Here is a 24,951-nt window from a genome sequence, read left to right as displayed (position 1 = left end):
GCAAGAGGCCAACCGGTGAACTGACGGAGGCGCGCAAAAAGACAAGAATGGACAGTGCGGTTGCGTCAAGGGAGCGCTGTCCTCTCATGGAAGTGTTCCACGAATATGGCTTGTTGGAGATGATCATATCAAGCCTACACCCAGACGACCTCATGGCGCTACTCCTATGCTCAAAGACTATGCATAAGACGATACTACCGCAGCCCAGTAGCTTGGAGAATTTGCTGGGCAAACTCAAGTGTTCTGGTAGGGGTGTACGGATCCGTAACAAGCGCCACAAGAAGTCGACCTTCTTCGATGCTTATGACTGTACTGAGTACATCAAGTGCGGCGCAAAAGAGTCTGATACGGAGTGTCGACCCTGTTCAAGATGTAAGGTCAGCACCTGCGACGAGTGCCGCATCCACTGCGTCTACCAGAGCATCTACGAAACGCCATGTGATGAAGATGAGTTGCCCAACTTTAGCGGCTTTATCTTGTTATCACCATCTGAGATACCCATCCTCAGCCCACACCACATGTCTAGTGATCACCCCGCGTCAGAATGGGAAAGTCCTGCACATGGTTCCAGTGCACCACATCACGACCAAGGCTTCATCGACGTTCCTTTTGAAGAAGATAGTTTCGGTCTACCCGAGTGTGTCGAAGAGCTCCTGGACTTGGATCTCGGCAGTCACACCTTGGCCGCATCGGCGTCTTCAAACGTCGTGCACCCCTCGCCCGTTCTTCGAGCCTTATACCAAGCAACAGAGCAAAGGAAACGATGGTTCTGCAACGACTGCCTCCCAAAAGACGGTTCGGATAGCCGAAGCAGTCTTCAAGACTCTCAGTGTCAATGCACTTTGCGAAATCGCTTCCTTGACCGCTGGCTATGCCTACGCTGTTACGAGGCGGAAGAAACTGACCTCGACACAATGTTCGCTGAACACAAAGAACATTGCGCCTGTGGGCGACAGGCTGGGAACAAGACCTGTTTGTGGTGTTGGGGAGAGGTGACGCAGCCAATGCTCGGATTTGACGTGGTATCGAATGGAGACGCGGAGGAGACCGTTTAGCAAAAGCGCACCACCCCAAGCGCCACTACTCTTACTGTCGCATGATTTTGCGTTATGTGCTGTTTGTATTTGTACTTGTACTGTTTGTAACAATACCCTGTACACTTCCGTAATCTCCAACTTCTTGTTGTCATTTGCTCGTCTAGTCCGGGTTCGTTGGTTGCGATTAAGAGTATACCCCCATTCACATGAGCACGCATTGTTACTTGTATGAGAAAGAGCATCAGACGCATACAAGAAAAGGCATGAAACCGTTTTGTGTACTGCGTCCTCTCAGTCACAGACCCAACTTGATGCACGTCGTGTTTGTCAAATCACCCCTGCACCAGACGCCGTAGACTCCCTCTAGATATGCAGGTCTGCGCGCCATAGCCCACGGATCTCTCAGCGTAGACACTCTATCGTCTTATCCACCTCCATATAACGAGCCATCTCATTCAACTGCTGCTTCGCCACGATTGACCCATTTCCAACAACCATCTTCAACTTCTCCTTCTCCTTCTTCAGGTTCCTCTCAATCCTGCGCTTCGCGTCCCTGTGCAACACCAGCTCCCCTCGTGTCTTTTCCAAGTCCTCCTCAAGATACGGAAGGCTCGGTTCGCCGCGCTCGCGACGCACGCTGATCTCAAGGTCGACGGCGATGTTCATGAGGTCGCTGATGCTATCGCTGTGGAACGCATAGGTGGCGATGAGGTTGTTTTGGTAGTCTGTCAGGATGGGAGATGGCGGCGGTGATGATTCGGTAGTGGTAAACGATGTCTCGCTCATCTCCGTGTCGCTCCAGATGTCGTCCATCGTTACTGTGGTGTGCGAGTGGAATGGGTGATAAAATGGTAGGAGGAGTTTTATGTGACAAGTGAAGCCGCAGTTTTGAAGTTGGTCGGGTATATATCTCAACGTGTGGTGCGTTTGTCTTGGCTTAGTGTAGTGAGTGAATGGTCTGGATTCCGCGGTGAATCAGGATTTGCATCACTGAGATATTGAAGTGACCACGACAAGAAACATTGAGAGTGATCATAGGATGTGCGTAGACGATAAGGCAACTTGAGATGTGACAAGAGAGCGCTCTGGAGATGATTGAAGACTACGTGCTTCCTTGCTACGTCTTGGGGGCCATGCTTGTAGTTGTCCTTCTCTATTCTAATGACCGGAGTTGTCGCCTCATTACTAGGGCCCAACACGACGAGGATGCAGTGTTGAATTTGGTAGAGGCCTTCGAATTCTGGGCCTGCCGATCTGGACCGATGGCCAAGTCAACCTCACAGGGAAGTTGATAATGGTGCAGAGTAAGAGTCTGAGATTGATTCTACTGCCCAGGTACCAACACTGCTAATAAGGTCTCGTGTAACACGATCGCGAGTGTTGTGACGATGGGTCAATTGCCAGAGCAAAGCGCTAAAGGGAGTCTGGTATGCGAGCCCTGCTGCGGACGTGGGATCCTCTTCTGCGATTGCTATAAGCTCGTCGTTTGTAGGGAAGGTGCCAGATTCGTCTTCGTCTTCAATCTCGCCGTTAGTGTCGTCGTCGGTCTCACTGTTGATCTCATCGTCGGTGTCGTCGTCGATTTCCTCCGCAATGGTCTTTGGCGGCATTGCCTGGAGTCGTGATATAGACGCGCAGCGGTGAGAAGGTCACAATACGCAGCGTTCTAGAGAGCAGCGCGGATAAGTAGCCCCAAGTGTTGCTGCGCCGGAGGGCAGAGCTAAATAGAAGCTTGGAAATATCGCCGTGGGAGGTGAGGGGAGAGAGATGTGCGGGCAGAGGCGACAACGGTCAGGGCCGTACCTAGATAAGAGGTGGCACGATCCATGCTCAAGAGATTAGGCACAGAGACAATGTCTGATATTCCGCTTCTGCGACATCTACCCACATCACGATTGACAACACCTGAATCCTCTGCCCTCCTATGCTATGCACGCTCGTGGTCATGCATATGCGCGATCCACTCCGGCTCGACCCAGAACAAGATACTACAGTATTGCCATATTCTCATTTCCACAAACATGAACAGCTTGTGATAGCCGCGGAGTGTCAGCGACATCTGGATTTTAGAGAAGGCGTCGCAGAAGTGAACTGGTTTGTGTTTGGCGTAATCGGTGCCGGTATGGAAGTAATCGAGAGCCCAACCGCACGCGTTGCAGCGCGTCATTAGCGAAAGGTTGGCAGGACATTGTGTGGTTTCCCAAAGGTTGTTGAGTTCCCCCCGGGTTGGATTTGTGGGGAGGGATTCCCTCTCGAGGGAGCAGCGGACAGCACGAGCGGGGCAAGCCTTGGCGCGTTTGGAGACGCGTCTTCCTCGGTCTGCCATCTCTCATCACTTCACACATCAATCGGCCCCCACCACACCGACCACTCAATCGTTTCTCACTGTACTTATTCCCCCACTCATCCCTCGGTTATGACATCGAACGTCAACACCATGGAACTCGACGCATCGAACGACTCGAATGCCCCTCAACAACACGACTACCCTCGCCGCACCGATCTCCCCGAGACCGACCACATAACCCTCGACGTAGACGGCCACAAGTATCGCACCACAAAGTCGATTCTCAAAAACTGCGATTACTTCGCCAGTTTGCTTAGCGGTCGATGGCCCGTTGATCTGTTGCCCGACGGTTCGCTTCCCGTCGACACGGATCCCGAGATCTGGCCAGCATTATTCGCCTATATCAAGAGACCCACAATGTATCCGTTGCTCTGGACGAGGGAAAAGGGCTTTGATTACGTGGGATATAATAAACTTCTGGCCGAGGCTGACTTCTTCGGCCTCCCGGAGTTGCAGGAATGGATCAAGCAGAAAAAGTTTCTGGAGGTTATTAAGACTGGATACAAAATGGAGATACACCCAGGTCAGCTGAATCCTATAAGCAAAAGCTTCGATAATCACGCATGGATCCATACAAGTCCTCGTCCCGAAATATCCAATACGATCCATGAAACTGAGGTCAGGAGGAGGTTGATGATACCGCCTAGTCGAGACCCGTTCCCTTCCAATGACTTCGAGCTTGTCTCATGCATCGAAGCAAAGATTCCGAGCCAAGGAAATTACAAGTGTGCCAGCAGGAACCCGGAGCATGACTTGCCGGAGAAGTGCTGGGACGACATGGAGTGCGAACTTCCCACTGTAATGCAGGGCGAGGAGCCTGTGCCTGTCTACGAGCAGTTGCCCACCAGTATTGTTACCGTGGTCAAGTACACCGAATACCGTCCGGAACGATGTATGAAGGACTACGTTGATACCAATGAGGCGAACACTCTTGACGACGCTTGAGCACACAACACTTTCAGGATCATATCTCCATGTCATGCAAGACTTAACACATGCGAATGTCATCATTGACGATCGAGCCTACCAAATTCGGCACAACGTGCATGTCAAAGCAATACACTTCAAATGTCATGAATGACTTCGAATCGTACCTAGCAGTGCCTGTATCATGTACACGCTCAGCTTATTGCGTACTCGTAAAATCACCTGCATTCACATCACATGGGGACAACAAGCGCGGGCCACAATATAGTCAGCAAGGAGGTAGTCAAAACGATGAAGCCTTTCTTCGTCATACAACAATCTAGCCAAGGGTTGAAGCTTTGAATAAGCAGCGACGGATTGTGCGCACAATGGCCCATGTTGGGCTGCCTGCCGATGGAGAGTTCAGGCTAGATATCCAATTGCGAAAGCCAATGTTCACTCCGTAAATGATGCACGCACAAACGACTTTCTATCATGCTTAACTTTTGATTAATCTTGTTGGGAATGGTATGTACGCCATGCTTGATCCTGCGCTCTCAATCTCGTATGAGTGGTTTGGCATAATCCCGTCGAGCCCATTGAACGTCGTGCAGGTCGTCTCGTGCCACGATAAGACCTAGCATGTCACTGCCAGCACCGCGATTGGGAAATACATGGCTATGATGACCGCATGCAGATGTTGACAAACGTGCAGACGATGCATAGTTCACGGGGCGAAGCAGATAAGGAAGAGGAGTTACACTAGCTGATTGGAAGTCTCATGTTTGAACTCGTTTCAAGCTAAATAGGCATCTCCGATCATGACAGCTCCTTACACACAGCCACTCTTGGCAGCCGCACTCGTAAACATCGACGTATAGCGTAAAACTGCCCACGAATTAACCCTGGGTACGAACATGCGCCTCAACGTTGTGGCCAGCGATAGCCTCCTCAGCACCAGCAACACTATGCCTTCGGTCCTTGCCCATGTAGTTGGAGTCCGGAAGCATGTTAAGAATATCCTCCTGCTTGTCCGTCTTGCGCTGATGGAACCAGAAGAGGATGCCACCGATGAACGCCAAGATCGCAACGGTCGTGTAGTTCCAGACCAACAATGGATCTTCGGACAGCGACACAAACGCCTGGCCAAGCGCGTTGGAGAAGGCGGACATGAAGTGCCAGTACGAAGTAACCAGCGAACGCATGTTCTTGGGTGCCTTTGTGAACGCAAACTCGAGTCCAGTAATCGACGTGAAGATCTCGGAGAAACCGACAAGCATGTAGGGCACGGCTTGGGTCCAGACGTTGATCGGGGCTGGGTCGTCGCAGCTGTTCATGTATTCGCCGCAAGGGCCCTCGGCGTAGATGTAGTGCTGGATAACGGCAGCAGAGACCATGGCGAAAGATGCGAGGATGAAACCGAAAGCAATGCGCTTGATGGGAGTGAAGCGGATGTTTGCCTTGCGGAGAGCGGGGTAGAGGAAGTTGTCAACGATGGGAATGAAGATGACCAGGGAGATGGGGTTGAGGTTGGTGATGACATCGTTGGGAACACCGTTACGGGTCATAGTGGCGGCCTGCGACGTGAGGTTGTTGTTCATCTGGTTGTAGCTCAACCAGTAAAGAGGAATCCAGGTGAAGCAAGAGCACGCGCGCAGGCCACGAGCGACTTGGTCAACCCAAGCATCGTCAAACTGCATCCAGGAGGGCTTGTTGGCACCGAGGTGGCTGGGCTTGACGTCCTCCCAGAATCGTTCGCTCTTGAAGTTCTTGCGCGTGGTCGCAGGGTTGAGAGACCACTTGCCCTTGGTGGCGAGCTTCAAGACCTTGAAGGCGCGGATGAGGACGGAACCAGTGGGGGGAGTGCGGATGTACTTGTTCCTGCAGACCCAAAGGACGACGGGGCAGAAACAGAACATGATGGTGGGTAGCAGCCACGCGCACCAGAAGCCAACGTACTTCTCAACGTAGACCATGGAGATTTGTCCGGTGAGGGAACCAATGTTGATGAACATGTAGAAGTCTGGGAGTATGTTAGTAATTTGCTTACAGTATAGCATTGGGGGACAACATACACAAGAAGATACGAGAGAGCGTGATGTTGGGGTCAGAGATGACGCGCTCGCCAGTCTTGGGGTCCTTGATGACACGGGGCTTGGTTTGGCGGTATTGCTCAGCGATCAAGGGTGAGATGTTGGCCTTGAAAGCTCCGGTACCGAAACCGAGGGTGATGACACCAAGGATGAAAGGACCGATGGCATTGCCGCTGGTGAGGACAGCGGGAATGGCGGAGATGATGAGGAGAATGTGACCCAAGATAGAGAAGGCGATGGCGATGAAGATGGTGTTGAAGCGACCAAGGTACTCGTCGGCGATTATGGCACCGATAATGGGTGTGCTGTATGCCCAGAAAGAGTTGAATTGACCGATACCGAAGGATGCACGCTGTCCCATGCCCAACGCGCCTGGTTGACCCTCCGAGCGAGGGTCCTTGCCAGTGGTTTGTGGAACACCATCAATCACGGGCAGGTCCTGTTGAATGAAGTTGGTGTCTTCGAAATAGTCAGTGGGCTGATTCTTGTACAGGTACGAGCGACAACATACACAAAACCTGACATCCGTAGTAACCAAAGCGCTCGCAAAGCTCGACGAAGGCGATGGTGAAGGCAGTCCACGGAATCTTTCCAGATACACGGCGGAGTGTCTTCAACTCATCTTCCGTAGGCTCTTCGCCTTCCAAGTCGGCCTCGAAGACATCAGCGCCATGAGGCTGGTGGCTGAGAGTCGACGGTGTGTGATCGTCAGAAAGAGCACGCTTCTCGTCGATCTCGTACAAAGGCATAGCAGCCTTGTTGGGCTCGTTGGACATGGCCATGTCCACGGCGTTGGAGCCAGCGTTAGCCGACATGATTAGCAGGCACGGAAGAGTATGGGCGGTGCAAAAGAATGAGCTGCTGCTGAACCGCAAGGGTTGGGCAAACGAGCGCAGTTATACTCATAGCATCCTTACAGTGACACAGAAGCGGCAAATCTGCTCATCCCAAGCGCCGTCTTGGTATTCCTTGACTGTCTCTCTTTCGAGCAGGTGTCCTGTGTGGATACACTCCACCCTCGTTTCCAGGAATTGGTGGAATCTAGCTAGTAGCCCAAGCCGGCGGTTGACCCATACAGCATCAAGGGACTATTTCGCAATGCCCGTCTTATCACCAGCCGGTGACTGGGCAAAGGCTGGGCGGAAAGGCGATGCCGAAAGTAAGACTACGATTTAGAGCTTCGCACCCGTCTTTGCAGGGCTTCGGCAAGCCAAGCTCCAGGGAAATGGGTATCTCGGCGCATGCGACGACGTCGATTGAGTGCTTCGGCACTTGGCAGCGTCGCTGATCACACTATGTTCTTCCAGCCATTCACGCGGTGGGTAACCCTAGCTCTTTCTTATCTGGACGACGAGCTGTGCCATGATGACACCACGCCGCAGTGCAATACCGAAGAGCTTGCGCACAGACACGGCGTGCACATGCGCGCTGACAGCTCGTAGGAAAGTCATTCATCGCTGCAGTGAGGAGGGCACTGAAATTGAGAGCCAGGACGACGGTCCGAGGAGTGACATTCGTCGACGATCGCGTGTGTCGTCGCTCATGACCGCCGAACTCTGCTGCGACTCCGCTGCCCAGCTGGCGCCGAGCCTTCCGTCCCGCTGGGCGCCTTCTCGTCACATCAATCCTCGGCTGCTCCCCACACAATGAAACAGCCTTCGCATGCATGCGATGTAACTCCACCAAACTCGAACAGGCAGCTCGACCAACCGGCAGCAGCACGCCGTGTCGCTCTCCATGCGCACTCCAATCAGTGGTCGCGTTGTTCTCTCCAATCCACCTAGCGCGGACGCCCTGTCGTGCTTCTCGAAAACGTCCATGGACGGGACCAGCATTGGCACATCCACATAGCTACGCTTATCTCCTTGACAATAAAAGAAGCGCGACAAAACGAGACAAGAGCGCCGAAGAACTCCACATGGTCGTTGGCACGAGGCTTCGTTGCTATCAGCGGAAGCTTTGCCTCGCCTGGCAGCATGGCACATTGGCATTCCCATGGCCTGACCCGCTGTTTTCCGTCTTTGCTTGGCATGGCCTGTCCAACAGAACCCTCTGGTGATCACCCATACACCAACACAACGGGGCGCAGTAGGATTCTCTGCTATCACAGAACAATGAAGGATGCAGCTTGGCTGAGTGGCAATAGCGGCTGCTTATCTCTTTACGCCCCGTCGCCATACTGATGGTTCTCGATTGAAGACAGTGTCTAGAAGCTCATCATGGACCTTGAATCGAACTATGCACATGCGATCGGGTCTTCCGAGTCATTTCCTGGCTTATCAACAAGGTCTTGTGTGGATGGCTTCTGTGGTCTTAGCGCTGCACATCGTCGCTGCCGAGAACCGAGAGCATGCCATAAAGGCCAAGACAAGCCAGGGAAACCGCCATCCATGTCCCGCCTGACAGCAGCAGCCGTACCTGAGGACAGACGCGGATATCCTTGGTTAGTGAAGCCGCTGAATACCGGCCGCCGGGTAGCGGGAGCGATGCTTGATGCCTATGCTCTTGCTTGTGCATGTAGCGTAGACGTTCACACGGGTTATGCATCGTTCACCGAAGTCTGTCAGTAGCTTATGGTCAGCGCTGGACCCAGCTAATGGACGTTTTTCGAATACCGGCATGAATATACGACTACCCCGCATAACTGTAAAGCTCAATAACGTTCTTTAGTCGACTACGGGTTGATTCTTACCATACAGTAGCGATTGGCGTACTCCGGCTAGCAAATTTACTACATCTCGGAACTAGTATTCGGTTTCAACATATACATTAAATGAGATCAGTCCGGGTGGACTCGGGCCAAAAGAGAGCTTAGATCTCGAGCATACATCACTGAAACATATGTGAATGAAGTTTCTTATCAATGTATTATCATTAATCATCTAAGAATAAGTTTCATCAATGTTGTCATCAATGCTGAAGACCATGACTTTTCCCCATCTAGTTACCGATGGGCAGGTCGCTCAGAGGCTCACCCTTGGACCAGTGGTTGATCCAGTTGAAGATCTCAGTGTGCCAGAACAAGCTGTTCTCCTGCTTGAGCACCCAGTGGTTCTCGTCGGGGAAGTTGAGGAACCTGGAGGGAATACCGCGGGCCTGGAGGATGTTGAACAAGCTCAGGCCGTCGCTCTCGGGCAGACGGTAGTCAAGAGTGTTGTGGATGACGAACTGGGGAGTGGACCAGTTGGCAATGTGGTTCTGGGGGTTCCACTCGCGGTACGCGTTGGAGTCCCAGATGCTGCCGTTGTAGTCGTGGCGGATGAACCAGAGTTCCTCAGACGCCCATGCACCCTCGGTGTTGGAGATACCGTCGTGGGTGACGAGGCACTTGAACTCGTTGCCGAGGTCGTTGGCCTGTATCCAGTTGGTCATGTAACCACCGTAGGAAGCACCGGCGGCGATACCGTTCTTGGTGTCGATCCATGGCATGCTGCTGTTGACGTAGTTCCAGGCGTTGACCAAGTCGTGGTATGGCCAGCTACCCCACTGGCCCTGAATGGAGTCGGTGAGGAACTGTCCGAAACCGGTAGAACCAGTTGGGTTGGGTGCGACAATGATGTAGCCTTGGTCGGCCCAGACTTGAGGGTTCCAGCGGTTGGACCAGCTGTTGCCCCAGTTACCTTGAGGACCACCGTGGATGTAGAAAGCGAGCGGGTAGGTTACGTTCTCCTGCCAGAAAGTAGGCTTGACAACGTAGGCCTGAAGCTGCTGCTTGAGCTCAGGGTTGGAACCGTTGAAGAAGATCTCGGAAACAGTGTGGGATCCGAGACCAGCGAGGTTGGGGTCGACCTGAGACGCGTCGAAGAGGGTCTTCTTCTCTCCGTCGGCAAGGATGTACCACTCGCTGGGAGTCCAGATGGCGGTAGCAGCGACGAACAGCGAACCATCAGGAAGGAGGGCGAAAGCCGAGACGGATGTGTTCGAGGTCATAGGCTCAGGGACGAAGCTCTCGTCGGCATCGACAGGGAAGTTGAAGATCTTGACGCGAGCGTAGTCATCAGCAGTGACGTAGATGGAGGAGTCGTCGTGAGCCCAGGTGATGGGTCCCTGAACCCAGCGGTCAAAGCCGGCACTCAGAGCCTTCCAGTTGCTGACAGCAACACCGGTACCCTCAACAGCGACGTCGACAGTGTAGAGTTGCCACCTGTCCGACTCATAGTAGTCCTCATCCTGCTGCACGTAGGCGAGCTTGCAGCTGTCGGTGGAGAAAGAAGGGAGACCAGAGGCACCCTTGTGACCAGCCTCCGCCGCGAGAGAGTCTGGGCCGTTGAAGGCGATGGGAGCGTCGGAAGACGCGAAAGCACCAACATAGGTGTATGATGCGGTGTAGTTGGCCTTGTTAAGTTGAGGGGCCTTGGTCACGAAAGCGTACATAGAACCATCAGGGCTGATGTCGTAGTCGCTGGAGTCACCAAACGGCTGGATGGGAGTCTCGGGCGCAGTGGTGGTGAAGTTGATGCCCTTCTGGATGTTGCGCATTCCAGCGCCGGACAGCGCATAGCTGTTGTTAGCCGAGAGAGCTCCGGCGAAGAGATTGTAGCGGTTCTTGGTCAGCCAAGTGTCCCAGTGGCGGACATAGTTGTCGGAGTAGTAGCGGGCAGTAGTCACTGGGGTAACTTCGGTCTCGGGGTTGACGGCAGTACCATTGGGGTACGCCATGCAGTTTACGATGAAATGCATGTCTCCAGTAGAAGTGTTTGCGACCTTGAGACCGGAGTATGGCGCATCCAAAGAAGCGACCATTTTGCTTGCGCTGGGGTCCTTGATGTCGCCAACCCACAGGGTAACACCGCCGGGAACCTCCTCGTTGGTGCCATTGATGTAGATGATACCAGTCTCGCTGCCGGGAATCCAGGCGACCTCGTTGATCTCGCTGGCATTGAGGCCCGACTCGGTGATCTCGCCGGTCTTGAGATCGATGAGGTTCATGCCAGAACCCGCACTGCCGTGCTCCTCGAAGGAATACTGGGAGTACGAGAACAGACCGACAGAGCCATCGGGACTGGCGTCAGCGACGCCACGTCGGACGGTGCTGAGGAGTCCTCTGTTCACTTGTTAGCAGTTGCGCAAGCAACGGAATGTGATGGTAAACGTACTCAGGCGTAAAGGCACAGGCGCCGGTAGCAGCCAAAGCCGCGGCAACGCTGATGTATCGAGCCATTTTGTATGCGACCAGCTTCGTAAAAGCTCAATTGGACAAGGTCGATGGTCGGAAAAGCTCAGGAAGGGCAGGCAGCTTATTTGTACAACGCGCTGCTCGGTACCTAGCTGCAGACCCTGGCTGGACGATATTTTGCCAGCGGGGTTTAGGGACCGGTACCTGGCTGTGATGGCGCTCCTCGTTGGCTACGCACTCGGTGATGGCATCAGGCGCGCCCTGTAATGCGGTTGCTGCTATACCAAACATGTGGATAGATGGGCGCTGTTCACGACCGCTCCTTCCTGATGCAGGCTAGCGCTGCGGGCGACAAACAAGCTCGCCGTCGGTGGGAACGTAGAAAGCATGTTTCTGCGTCGTCCTATCGCGACACGGCCCACAGGTCCCGCAGTCGTGGCTCAGACTTGGCGGCCATCTCCATGCAGCTCTCACGTGAAGCTCCGCAAAGCTCTCGCCCAGATTGCTCGCGGCCGTGCCAAGACGCGCCGTCACGATCAAGCCCGGTGGCGGATAAAACGGCGCACCCGAAGAGGCAGGTCGATAAAAAGTCCAACACCCAACTTTTACTCATCGATAGCCAGTGCGGCGTTGCTGTGTCGCTTGTATGCTGCCTTACCATATGGAGAGGCTGGGAGTCTTGATATCGTACGGGCTGCCTCGGTCTGGTTCGGGCCTGCTGCGCGCCTAATGCTCTCATTCTTCCCTTTGCAAATTGACGATCGGCACCTGCCTTGCCTGGCTTAGATATGCAGACCCTATCGATGCAGCTGCTTCTTCGCGTTCGTGATGGCGCACGCTGTGACACCTCGATGACATCGAACGAATGGGCTGAGCGGTCGCCTCGTATCGCATCCAGCAAACTGCGCATTTGCGCTCATGGCAAGACGTACGTACCTTGCTGTCCGCTTTCCTGCTGCACGTCTTCACTGATCCGATCTCTCTTGCTTTCCAAGGCACTACCCCATATCTGCGAGCGTGCCAAAGACAAAATACCGACAATGCGGCAACCGGTATCTGCGTATCCACACTCTCGGAAGCCGTTCGTTGTCATTGCGGCTGTCGCGCCTCGTCCGTGGTCTAGGGATAGGAACCTGAGTATTGCGCCTTAGGGCTTAACAGCCGCAGTGGACCCGTGCAGTAGCTTTTCCGATCTGGTTTGATATTGTCGTTGGCAAATTTATCGCGATATCTTGATACCGTGCGACAGTGGCATCGCAGTCAAGTTGGAGACTTTCGTGGTTGATGGCGTCGTAGCTTCCGAGCTGGAGATCGCGCTTACCCCGCGCCCTCACGTGCCATGTGGTCCAGGACGCGTCGGACGCGTTCGATCGCGTCTCTACAACACCAAACCTCTCCCTACGGCCATCATCGAATGTCTTCTTGTCAGCATGGTTCGGAGCCGTAATATTTGGTATTGCGCTGCTTGAGGGTCAGCTAAGCGACATGTGTGGTAGCCTGACGACCCCCGCGGAAAGTGTCAACGAAGGCTAGAGTGCGCCTTTGATTCAGACTCGGCCTGGCCTTCATTTGGGCAGAAAGACTCAGCACTATCAGATGCAGTGTGATCGTACTCAACTGAAGACAATTACTACTATATGGCTTCTCAGCTGTACGCCGCAACAAACGAGTCGAACGCCAACGGCCTATTCTTCCTCCTCAGAGCTATCCTCTGCCGACGGATCAATAACTTTATTCAGTACTGTCCCTCCGTCAAACCTCAGCGTTTTCCGCAATTCGTACACGGTGGCTTCCAGATCCCAAACTGCGTCGACCAGTTTTTCTCTAGCCTCACCAACTTGATATCTCAGAGCACTGGCGTTCCACAAATCGTCCACAACGCCTACTACGCTTATCCATTCCTTCAGCTTGTTGTTGGCGTCCTTCGCATCTTTCACTGCTGTTTTGAGAGCCGGTACGAGCAAGTCCTCTTCTAATCTCTTCCTTGTCCGTGCTTCTTTTCCTATGTGTTCAGCGTGGTACGGGTTTTCTTCGAGGGATTCGTAGAATTCTTTCCATTCGTTCTTCACCTTGACAATTTTGTCGATATCGTCGGTGTTGGCAGTGGTGGTGCGAGGTGTGGAACTCATGGTGTAGATGACGAAGAGGATAGGCGTGAAAGCATGATGTTATAGGCGTTGTGAGTTTGCTATTTGCGCTTGGTGTGCATGCATGATCATGGAAGGATTTCATGTCCTAGTTGGTGCACTTTTGGGGGGTCTCAGTATGCTCAAGACAAAGGTAAAGGGATAGCTTCAGGTGAAATCCGGCCTTGATTGTGAAGCGCAAAAGACTAGCTGCTCCAATTTGAGAGACATAAATGCATGTATGGATGGCGCGATGAGACATAGCCCCGTCGATCTTTTCTTGCTCGATGTCAAACATTCCCAAAACAAGTCTGGTCAATACCTTCCGAAAACCAGGTATGTCGCGCAAAGCAATCCCAAACTTCATGAAGCATCATCCTGAATTTTGTCGCCAAACTCCCGCAAACTCCACTACCCCAGCAATGGAACCCCACGGATGCCCGTGAGCGACATGAACTTTTCCAAATCAACGCCATGAGCCTTCGATACTTCAAATACCCCCAGATCAATCATTCTCCACCCTTCAAAAAGCCGAAATGTCCAACGCTTCTCCCGCTCTTCTCATCCTTTGCTTGAGACTCTCCACTTCCTTCTCCAGCACCTTTGATCGCCTCTCAACTTGTGCGCAGCGTGCCTGAGTTTGACCGAGCTGATCGCGAAGAGCGTTCTCGTTGTTGAGCGTATTAGCGTGTCGTTCTGCCAGGTCATCGTGTTGAACTTGGATGCCGCGGTATGCATTTTGACTGAACATGCTTTCATTCTTGACTCGGCTTATTTCCGCTGTGAGTCCGTTGACTTTCGCTAACAGCTGATGGTTTACTGTCATCTGTGCTCTGAGCTGTTCAACAGCCCTGGCTTGCGTATCGATCTCCGCTCTCAATGGGGTGTTTGTTCTTTCACTGTTTGCTAGCCGGGCTTCAGCCCTGATTGCCATGATCGGATGTTCTGGGCTTAATGACCGCCGTATGGTTTTGTGCGATGGATGTGTCTACGAGAAAGTTAGCTTGGAATGATTCAATCTATCGCGTATACGCACGATATGACTGTAGTCGCGACGCTTGATTCTCGCTGCTAGCTGTCAGTTCATCCAAGTAGAAAGATTGCGGACCTTGTAACTTACCTGCTGTTGGTATGTGTCCATCATCGCCAGTGCGTTTCTTGGATGCGACAGTGTCGTGCGCCGAGTCAGTGGTTTCTGGCTCCAAACATGATGTCGCATCGGAAGCTAGTAAGGTATCCGGTTCCTGTTTCTGGACTCTTGCGTGAGGCTTTGGACGGCTGCCCTTGTTTGCGATCCATGCGCAAGACTGTTTAAAGTCGAGCCAGAAATGATTGTAGTCACCTATCTCGTCGATGTAACCAGCAGCTAAGAAGTAGTAAAGCGCCATCGCTCGTACTCTGTTGCACAAAGTTTGCTTGCCAACTGAGAGGTCTCCGACGTCACAAAACGGTTCATCGATATCGACATGCTGGAGACTGCTCTGTTGCACGCGATAGATGCTCGAGTCTGGGTTGACATAAAAGTACCCAATATAATGGGTCTTCAATCCATGTACGTAGACATAGACCAGCGGCTTGAAGTTGAGATGCGGGGCGTCGAAGGTACCCAGAGTAAGTACCATCTCGGACGCGTCCTGTGGCCAATGGGTATCGACTATTGGACCAAAGCTTTTGCGATGGCTGAACTTGACGGTCTCGAAAGTTGGGAGTTTCTCAAAGTCATCGGGTATGAGAGAACGTGCCTGTCTGGAAATCGTTTGTGTGTACCAACTCGTTACGCTTTCATCGATAGTGATGTGATTGTTGACGTTGGTATATGCCATGGTAGGCGATTCTTGCAGTCTAGCACCGCGAGCCAGTAACTGGAGGTTCTGACGGTTTTATTAGTATTCCACCAATAGTAAAGTTATGCTGCACGCATAAGGTAGTGTACCGGAGACAAGGGAAAAGGGCCGAGAAAGTGTGTTGGTAATTGGATACGATGGGAGGCAAGGTCTAGACCTCAAGGAGATGAGAGTTTGATATGTAGAGAGATTCTCTCAGGCTTAAGGTGTACGAAGTGATAGAATAAGGTTACAAGAGCGGTACGTGAGAGTGATGTGTACTTAGGCAGGACCTGCACCTGAGTGAGAGTATACGAGGCTACCTCGAGAAGCTACCGCGACAAGGTAAAGGTCGTCAACCCGAAGTACGATAAGATGAGAATTCTCATGGAAACTTTTGACAAATATAATCGATCAGCATCACCGCGGCCCTGTCAATTAGTGCTGAACCTTGGAATAGCCTGTACGTATGATCGTAGGGACGCGACAGGCTCGTTACCACGCGCATGTAGTGATAGAACTCAACCGAGTAGTGTCATGCTCAGTTCGCAAATGAAGAGAAGGATTTGATCGTTTGTGGACTGCAGGCGGTCGGTCGTGGGCGAGATGGCTGATGACGTCGTAGTTGCCCTAGTAGGTCTCTCGTTATTGCGGCACAAACATTCTGGAAGCCACCACCACCACCTCGTCCCCGTCCTGACCATCGTCAAATTCCACCATACACCGTCTTTCATGCCATCAAGTCTGCGGCGCTTTCGTCCACGCGTACAACGATCGGAATGCGCACTACCATCGGCTGTCAACCGGTTCGGCGGACTTTTTCAGCCAGTTGTTGCCGATCTCTCCGATCCCCGCCATTCATCCCCACAATCAGCCAGTAAAGCTTGAGCCGCCCTCCGCACGCTTGACTGATCTTGTACTTACGCCCAGCTTTTAGGCTGAAGTACGGTGCGACCGTTAGACTTCGTTTTGTTTCCTCGGTGGGAGATGTCACGACAATTGCTGCCGTAAATGTGCTAATGACGTGTTGATCATGAGGAAAGCGTGGTGACCTATAAAGGATCTTGGGGACGGCGGCCAGTATGTGGATATTGACCGTTATCCATTGGCTTCAATCATGCGACTTTTACTCACCACACTGTTTTGCGTGCTGGGCGTTGCTGTAGCCGAAGATGGCTCACAAGGCTGGCTGCGCTATGCTCCTATACCGGACGGGCCATGCGCACAATCGGTACCCCCGGCGATCATCGCTTTGAACAGCACGAAAGTGAGCCCTGTCTACACCGCAGGCCAAGAGCTTCAGAGAGGCGTAGAGGGCATCATCCGACGAAAGCTGAACGTCAGCTCGACGGCAGACCAAAGCCAGTCTGCCATCATCGTCGGAACTTGGGACGCCTACGTAGCCGCGTACGGAAGCATCGATGAATGCGAGAACCTGGACGAAGATGGTTTCTTCCTCAGCACAACTACTCCCGGCAAAGTCATAATCGTTGGACAGAATGAACGCGGTGCTCTCTATGGAGCCTTTGAGTATCTTTCTCAGCTCGCGCAAGATAACATCACGGCTGCTTCAACGGTATACAACCCGCAAGTACTCATTCGATGGACTAATGAATGGGATAATATGGATGGCAGTATCGAAAGAGGGTATGCTGGCCCTTCGTTATTCTTCCGGGACGGATTTGTCGTAGATAACACGACACGGGTTGCTGAATACGCTCGCCTGTTGGCATCAATTCGTGTAAACGGCGCCATCATCAACAACGTCAACGCAAACGCCACGCTACTCAACGATCGCAACGTGGAAGGCCTTGGTAGACTCGCTGATGCGATGCGACCATGGGGTGTGCAACTTGGCATATCCCTCAACTTCGCATCCCCGAATGCTAGTCTAGGCACATTCGATCCTTTAGACCCGAAGGTAGATGCATGGTGGGCCAACATCACCAACCAGATTTATTCCAAGGTTCCAGACATGGCCGGTTATCTCGTCAAAGCAAATTCAGAAGGACAGCCTGGTCCATTGACCTACAACCGAACACTCGCAGACGGCGCCAACATGTTCGCGAGGGCAGCCAAACCCCATGGTGGTGTTGTCATGTTCCGCGCTTTCGTCTACGACAACCACATCAATGAGACCAACTGGTACAACGACAGGGCGAATGCGCAATTGGAGTTCTTTCAGCATCTCGATGGAAAGTTTGACGACAATGTAGTTGTTCAGATCAAGTTCGGCCCGGTATGTCTACAGACGCTATCTATTCAAGAGCAGACTAACGTATCTCTGTTTCCCCACAGATTGACTTCCAGGTTCGGGAGCCAGCATCGCCACTGTTTGGATCTTTACGGCACACAAGCACGGCTATCGAGCTCCAGATCACGCCCGAGTATCTTGGCCAAAACTGCCACCTAGTCTATTTGGCTCCACAGTGGAAAGAGATCCTCGAGTTTGACATGAGATCTGACAACCAGTCATCCAAAGTCAAAGACATTATCACTGGAGAGCGCTTCAAGCGACCATTGGGTGGCTATGCAGGCGTGACAGGAGTTGGATCAAATGCGACGTGGCTAGGCTCACATCTAGCCATGTCCAACCTGTATGCGTACGGTCGATTAGCCTGGGACGCGTCCGTTGACCCGAAGATTATCCTGCAAGACTGGATTCGATTGACATTTGGCTTTGACCCGGACGTGCTCGACACCATCACCGATATGTCCATGAGGTCGTGGCCTGCATATGAAAACTACAGCGGCAATCTCGGCATTCAGACACTGACTGACATTTTGTACACACACTTTGGACCAAACCCTGCTTCGCAAGACGGGAATGGGTGGGGTCAATGGACGCGCGCGGATGCATTCAGTATTGGCATGGACCGCACCGTGAAGAACGGCACTGGCAATGCTGGACAATACCCGCCCGAGGTCGCTCAAATCTACGAGGATATTGAATCGACGCCGGACAATTTACTGCTCTGGTTCCATCACGTTCCGTATACACAGCGACTGAAATCCAACAAGACTGTGATTCAGCACTTCTACGACGCTCACTACGAAGGTGCTGGTGTTGCGCAGGAATTTGTCGGGCAATGGGAGTCCTTGAAGGGCAAGATCGACGATGAGCGATATGAACATGTATTGTTCAGACAAACGTTCCAAGCTGGCCACTCGATAGTTTGGCGCGATGCGATCAACGAGTTCTACCACAATCTCTCACAGATAGCGGACGAGAATCAGCGCGTGGGCAATCACCCGTATCGCATTGAGGCGGAGGACATGATGCTCGATGGTTTCATGACTTACGCCGTAAGCCCTTTTGAGACAGCTTCCGGCTATACGGCTATCGTCACAACATCAAACTCCACAACGGGCGTCGCGACCGCTAATGTCACGTTCGCCTCGGGAACGTACGACGTCGCTGTCAATTACTACGATTTGATTGGAGGCAAAGCGAAGTACGAACTCGAGGTTGGCGATCGGATCGTGGGTAGCTGGGTGGGGGATCTGGAAGACAAGCTGGGACACGCGCCGAGCGTGTATCTCGATGGGCACTCCGCGACGCGCATCACGTTCAGAGGTGTTGAGGTTCGGCAAGGTGACGTGGTGCGACTCACTGCGCAAGCTGATGGGATAGAGCCCGCCCCGGTCGACTACCTCTCATTCTTGCCACCTGGCATTGTTGACTGAGTCGCTTGTGCAGCAAGTATGTACAAAAAAGAAAAAAAGATGCGAAATTGAAATTGATGTCCTCGCATTCGCAGACGCGACAATCTAATGTTTCCACTGCCCAGTCGGCTTCATTTCCACTACCGGGTTCCCCTGCGCGCCTCCCGCCCCGCCTAACCCACAATAGCGACTTGTCTCCTATTCCCCCAGGCATGGCAACACCATAGCCCAGTCGTTGGTGGCTTTCGGAGACGGGGAATTTCACCTGCACTCCCGCAATTTGAGGCAGGTCTCTTGCATTAGCCACCGCTCTGGAGACGCAAAGCCCAACAACACCCAACCCTCCCTCAAACAATGCGCAGCCTATTTTCTTCGTAAACTGAGCGTGATCTGTGTCTTCCCCCCTTTCGCATCCAACGTCGTGGGCCACCAAGTAACCGGCGGGCACGCAAGAGCTTGAGATCCGTGCCGTACGCCAGTACTTCACGATGTGACAAGCTCGTCAGCTCCGACCAAGCCAACACACCTTCAAAATCGCCGACAGGCATCGCCGTCCCCAAAACAAACACGACAGCCACGACAGCCCGGCCACGCCCTCGACGTCTTTTTCAAAGTGCATATTAGCATCAACTTTGTCAACGCGCATCCAAACTAATGTCGCGTCCTAGTACAGTCGCTGCCCGATGCGCTGCGCTAGGAACTTCGATCGCCCAGGTAGCCGCTTCAGATGTTCAACTTTGCACCTACACGCGCTAACGCCCAAAACAGGTCATCCCGGATATCAGCAGCTTTGCTCGCAAATTCCGCGATGCTCGTCACGACCTGAACAAGATCAACAGTGATCTGCTCGTGATCAGAACTGGGCTGAGTATTGCGCAAGACGACTTTTCGGCAAAGTGGGCCGAGCTGCCGGCGTCTCTGATCGATGCTGTCTCGCGAGTTTTGGACTCATGCGACGATACCTGTGAACGATTGCATAAGGCTTTTCTTAAGCTCTCATGTGGTAGTAAACCGAAAGAGGACTGGCGTGTGCTGAAGGACGGACCTTTGGTGAATCTACGGCATGATCTTGACGCCTCAAAGGTGGTGCTAGAGTTATGTCTAGACTATGTCGCACTGTACGTCGTTCACAGCAGACACTATTGAATGATGCAAGAAACTTACTCTGCCTAGATTCTGCCAACAGGATACGATGGACTCGTTACTTCAAAATTTTGTCAGCGATCTCATCACGCAAAGTGATGAACTGCTGAAGAAGACGGATACAGATGAGATTTACGTGAATCAAACAGCACGCGACAAACTGTCTTCACTATTACAGGCTGTCCGTCTGCTTCGATCATGTATCACAGCTATTAAACGGGACGGGCCGTCTGCATCACAACTAGCAAAGAGGACTACTCTCCCACGTCCAGATTCCCTAGAGCCCGCCCTTGGCGAGGAGCCTCGAAGTGGCAGGAAGAGCCCCCACGAACAAGCTTCAACACGAAACAGCGCTAACGACGGCGGCATTGGTACATGGCTCGCCAACGTTCCATCCTTTGAAGACGCGCAGACTCTCTCTTATTCCGCACTTGAACAAACATCTGTTCCCAGGCGACTTTTGATACCGCCATCCCGGGAAGACATCACCCCATCGCGCGGTACATTCTACACTGACGACGGCGCGGCATCCAGCCCTACCCTGGTACCACCGGAATCCCGACTCAAGAAGTCATACAGCTGGTGTACTGATCTCTCAGGGAAGGCGAGTACTCGGTTGCAACTTGCGTCTAGACACGCATCAAAACAAGCATCAAAATACACATCAACGCTGTCCAGCTCAGACGTCTCCATTTTTCATAGGAAGATCACCTCGGATCGGATAGCTGTGACGAAGGGAAAACGAAAAGAGCTGGAGCCAAACCAAAGGGCGGCGGTGGATCGAATTCTGGCAAATATACCAGCAGAAGCGACAGCTGCCGAAGTAGAGAGGGTGATATGGGAAGGCGCAAACCCTATGGCGACGCACCCAGAGTTCGGATACTTCTTCATTCGAGTAGCGTACGAAATGTCACCAGACATTCTCACCCTTCTCTTGGATTTTGGTGCTGACATTACTCGGGTCAATCCGGCACCATCATCGTATTACTCCGCAATGCATGCCGCTACATTGGGACGGCAGCTCGCCACCGTCCGTTACCTTGCTTCCTTGGGTCACTCGATCGACAACCCTGATCACGATGGAGAAACGCCCCTTCATCTTGCTTGCAGGACGCCTGGTGCGTCTGCGATAGCAAAGTACCTTGTTGAAGCTGGTGTGGACGTGAACTTCGAGGCGAAGAATGGACGTACACCACTACAGTCTGCCCTCAAAGCGGTGAGACTTGAAGGCAAGGAGAGAAGCATGTTGATTGAGCTTCTGCAGACACATGGAGCTGAGGGTGAAGTGAAGAGGGACTTGGACTGTGGGAGGGGTAACGAGAAGGGAAGACATGTGCTTGGATTAACATGAAATCCAGGTTGATCAGGACAAAATGAAAGTTCCTTTGTTTCTGCTTCCGGTGGCGATGATTACTTCTCTCAATTTCGGGCCTCGCGCCACATCTGAAATAGTAGAATTGTCATTTGGCTCCGCTTTGTACTCCTAGGGTCTCTTCAGGCGTTGTTATAATATGGTGGTCAACTGAGAATGGCGAAATCGGAAAAGATACCCAAATTATTGTATTATAATCATAATCGATGATGTTGAATCCCTCTAAAATGAACCCCGATACTGCTTAATACTACATCCAGCATGTCGTTAATCTGGAAGGTACTCTGGATGCCGAAACGTCTCTAGCCGCCGCTAACTTATCGTGAGGTCCACTCTTCGTCGGCCACCTCCGCTACCAAGGACTCACTCACCTCAACTTCCCAGCCATCTCCAAACTCTTGCAGCACACATTGCTACTTACGACGTGTATTATGACCAATATGGGGAACGCATACAAGATGTGGGTGGAAGGAAGAGAGGTGGAAGGTCGAGCGGAGCAGTCAGTTAGCGGGACCCCTCATTCGTGACCCACCCCAATTGCTAACAGCATCACAGGCTCGCCGTTGAAGACCCCGCGACTGGGGAGATCTTCGCGCACTGCCATGCTGCATCTGCGTCTGATGTCGAAGATGTTGTTCAAATTGCACACAAAGTCTTCAAATCGGGCGTGTGGTCGAGAGCCCCGCGCCATGTGCGTGCGGAGACGCTGGACCGAATTGCAGAACTCCTGACCAAGAATCTTCCAAGGCTTATCGCGCTGGAAGTACAGCAGACCGGACGCGCTATTCGTGAGATGAATGCCCAAGTTCCGACTCTTACGAAATGGTTCAAATATTACGCCGCGTTGATACGAACCGAAGAGCGCTCTGTCCTGCCAACCGTCGGTAAACTACACAATTGGGTTGACCGGAAGCCGCTCGGTGTAGTCGCGCAGATTACGCCGTTCAACCACCCAATGTTGATTGCTGTCAAGAAGATTGCACCCGCATTAGCCGCGGGCAACTCCATTGTGCTGAAACCAAGCGAGCTGACGCCGCTCACCAGCATTGAGCTTGGCAAGCTTCTGAAAGAGGCCGGCTTGCCCGACGGCGTTTTTTCAGTGTTGCCAGGCGACGGCATCACGACCGGAAAGGCTCTTGTGGAGCATCTGCTCATCAAGAAAGTCGATGTTACTGGCGGCACACCAGCAGGACGCGCCATTGGCGCCATCGCAGGACGCAACCTGGCACATTACACCGCCGAACTTGGTGGCAAGGCTCCGCTGATCGTGTTTGAAAAAGCGCACATGGATTTTGCAGTTAACGGCATTGTGTTCGCAAGCTTCATAGCTAGTGGCCAGACATGTGTGGCAGCGACGCGTATCATCGTGCAGAACAACATCATCGATCAGGTAGTGGAGAAGCTGAAAGCCAAGGTGCAGAGCATCGAGAGGCGGATGGGCTCACCGAAGAATGTGGAGTCTATGATGGGTCCCCTCATATCGGCGAAACAGCTCAGCAACGTTGAGACACTAGTCAACGACGCAAAGGATGCAGGTGTGACGGTTGTCACAGGTGGCCAACGAATGACTCACAAATCTTCACTGGACGATACCGACTTCTCGAAAGGCTACTTCTATCCACCAACAATACTGACGGATAGTACCACAAAGAAGATTGTCGATACGCGCATATGGAAAGAAGAGGCCTTTGGTCCTGTCATCATCGTCGTAGGCTTTGACACGGAAGAAGAGGCCTTGGAGCTTGCGAACGACAGCGAATTCGGTCTGGGCGCTGCTATCTGGACGCAAGATCTTTCGCAAGCCTTCCGCGTGTCGGAAAGCATCGAGAGTGGCATCTGCTGGGTTAACACGCATCATCGCAACGACCCAAGCTCCCCGTGGGGCGGCATCAAGAGCTCGGGAGTGGGCAGTGAGAACGGCATCGATGCTTACAATGCTTACACAACATCGAAGAGTACGATCATAAACTATGCGACTGCGGAAGAAGGACTGGCTAGCGATGACTGGTTTAGGGAAGGCGCTGGAGAGGTTAGATATGGATGAGAGATATCATGTCTCGATATAGTGAAAGAGAGGCCGTTATCACGCGAGGCGTTATGTTTCGTAGAAAGAGCCATTCTTGAACGTCTCGTGTGCTCTAAAATAAGCACAGTGAAAGAACACAACAATCTGTGACTGAGACCTGGTGGTTACTGGTACTTTTGCTGACGGGGGTCTCGCGAATGATCAAGGCCAGTGGGAAAAAAGGTTCGTGACTATAATTGGTCACTTTATATGCTAACTATTCCTTACCAGACGTTGTGCTGATCTACTCTTCTCTCAACCCTAAGCATTCTGCTGAACCAGTGTCTAGATCTCCAAATTTTTGGTCTGGTCATGTCGAGCACTAATCAAGATGTGCTAGCGTATGCACCATCCGGAAGTCAAGGAAAGGCCCACAGGTCTAATCCATCTCTGAATCTCTCTCACCCTTCGAAATCCAGATCTCCTGCCATAACCCCAACTGCATCAAGAAAGCGAGGCACAGACCCTGATGCTCCTTGGACGGCCAGGTCATGGGTAGGAAGATCTAACAAGGGCAACATGTTTAGAGCACTACAAAGGGCGGGCGAAGACGTCAGTGTATATGGCAATGCGCCTTGGAAAGACTTCACGGCAATGGACTTCGCCCAGGCTTTGGTCGCCTGTCGCAATAAGCGCATTGATCAAGGACTTATCGAAGGAACACCAATCATAGGTGATGACTATGAGCGAAAGCCGCGATCCATCAGCTCCACCAAAAAGAAAGATATCCTCCGTATACACACAGCTCCAGCGAAAGAGCCCAAACCGATGTCGAAACGCCAACTTCTGTTCATTTTAAGGAGCCTCCATTCACACCTTGTCATGATCAAGAAATCTGCTATTGACGACGCAGAAACCTCACAGCACGGCAGTCCACAAGCGGGAGTAGATGATACAAATGCATTTGTCAACCCTTACCCAGAGCTCTGCAGCACACCCGGGTTTGAGCTTGACGGGACACCTCTCACAGATGTCAAGATCATTTTGGACTGTTTTTCGAAGCCCATGATCTCAGAAAAAGCCCAAATGCTGGTCTGCACGGTCTTGCACCATCAACACGAACTTCGCTCTTACCACCAGCAGTGCGGAGAGATCGACCGTGACAGCAAACACTACTTGGCGTGCCTAAAAGAAGTCTACTATATACAAAGGACTGAGCTGTGGCGAGAGATGATGAAGAGCGTAAGTGTTGATACTGATAGTGAACTCGGAAAGCAGGTGGAGGGTATTGTCAACGACACGTTTGTCAATGTAGAT

General features: G+C 52.4%; 8 protein-coding genes across 8 annotated transcripts; 4 read left to right on the top strand and 4 right to left on the bottom strand.

Moving 5' to 3' along the window:
* Positions 1-1,439: 1,439 nt before the first annotated feature.
* J4E92_000989 (uncharacterized protein) lies at positions 1,440-1,850 on the bottom strand (the record flags this gene model as incomplete). The annotated part of the gene is made up of 1 exon (XM_051492403.1): positions 1,440-1,850. The coding sequence occupies one exon, from the start codon at positions 1,848-1,850 to the stop codon at positions 1,440-1,442; it is 411 nt and encodes a 136-aa protein (XP_051357915.1).
* A 1,624-nt stretch (positions 1,851-3,474) lies between these two features.
* On the top strand, positions 3,475-4,329 carry J4E92_000988 (uncharacterized protein; the record flags this gene model as incomplete). Its single annotated transcript, XM_051492402.1, has 1 exon — positions 3,475-4,329. One exon carries the CDS (start codon positions 3,475-3,477, stop codon positions 4,327-4,329), a length of 855 nt encoding a protein of 284 aa, XP_051357914.1.
* Positions 4,330-5,189: 860 nt separating this feature from the next.
* On the bottom strand, positions 5,190-7,198 carry J4E92_000987 (uncharacterized protein; the record flags this gene model as incomplete). The annotated part of the gene is made up of 3 exons (XM_051492401.1): positions 5,190-6,313; positions 6,366-6,842; positions 6,895-7,198. The coding sequence occupies 3 exons, from the start codon at positions 7,196-7,198 to the stop codon at positions 5,190-5,192; spliced, it is 1,905 nt and encodes a 634-aa protein (XP_051357913.1).
* Positions 7,199-9,323: 2,125 nt separating this feature from the next.
* J4E92_000986 (uncharacterized protein) lies at positions 9,324-11,544 on the bottom strand (the record flags this gene model as incomplete). The annotated part of the gene is made up of 2 exons (XM_051492400.1): positions 9,324-11,427; positions 11,480-11,544. The coding sequence occupies 2 exons, from the start codon at positions 11,542-11,544 to the stop codon at positions 9,324-9,326; spliced, it is 2,169 nt and encodes a 722-aa protein (XP_051357912.1).
* A 1,640-nt stretch (positions 11,545-13,184) lies between these two features.
* Positions 13,185-13,628, bottom strand: J4E92_000985 (uncharacterized protein; the record flags this gene model as incomplete). Its single annotated transcript, XM_051492399.1, has 1 exon — positions 13,185-13,628. The coding sequence occupies one exon, from the start codon at positions 13,626-13,628 to the stop codon at positions 13,185-13,187; it is 444 nt and encodes a 147-aa protein (XP_051357911.1).
* Positions 13,629-16,565: 2,937 nt separating this feature from the next.
* J4E92_000984 (uncharacterized protein) lies at positions 16,566-19,135 on the top strand (the record flags this gene model as incomplete). The annotated part of the gene is made up of 2 exons (XM_051492398.1): positions 16,566-17,687; positions 17,747-19,135. The coding sequence occupies 2 exons, from the start codon at positions 16,566-16,568 to the stop codon at positions 19,133-19,135; spliced, it is 2,511 nt and encodes an 836-aa protein (XP_051357910.1).
* A 633-nt stretch (positions 19,136-19,768) lies between these two features.
* On the top strand, positions 19,769-21,608 carry J4E92_000983 (uncharacterized protein; the record flags this gene model as incomplete). Its single annotated transcript, XM_051492397.1, has 3 exons — positions 19,769-19,828; positions 19,883-20,232; positions 20,288-21,608. The coding sequence occupies 3 exons, from the start codon at positions 19,769-19,771 to the stop codon at positions 21,606-21,608; spliced, it is 1,731 nt and encodes a 576-aa protein (XP_051357909.1).
* A 452-nt stretch (positions 21,609-22,060) lies between these two features.
* On the top strand, positions 22,061-23,673 carry J4E92_000982 (uncharacterized protein; the record flags this gene model as incomplete). The annotated part of the gene is made up of 2 exons (XM_051492396.1): positions 22,061-22,128; positions 22,185-23,673. 2 exons carry the CDS (start codon positions 22,061-22,063, stop codon positions 23,671-23,673), a joined length of 1,557 nt encoding a protein of 518 aa, XP_051357908.1.
* Positions 23,674-24,951: the final 1,278 nt, after the last annotated feature.

Source organism: Alternaria infectoria (assembly GCF_024043175.1).
Source record: "Alternaria infectoria strain BMP 0036 chromosome Unknown scaffold_1, whole genome shotgun sequence".
Lineage (NCBI taxonomy): Eukaryota > Fungi > Ascomycota > Dothideomycetes > Pleosporales > Pleosporaceae > Alternaria > Alternaria infectoria.
Note: the sequence above shows the minus strand (reverse complement) of the source record. Positions and strands in the feature narration are given on the sequence as shown.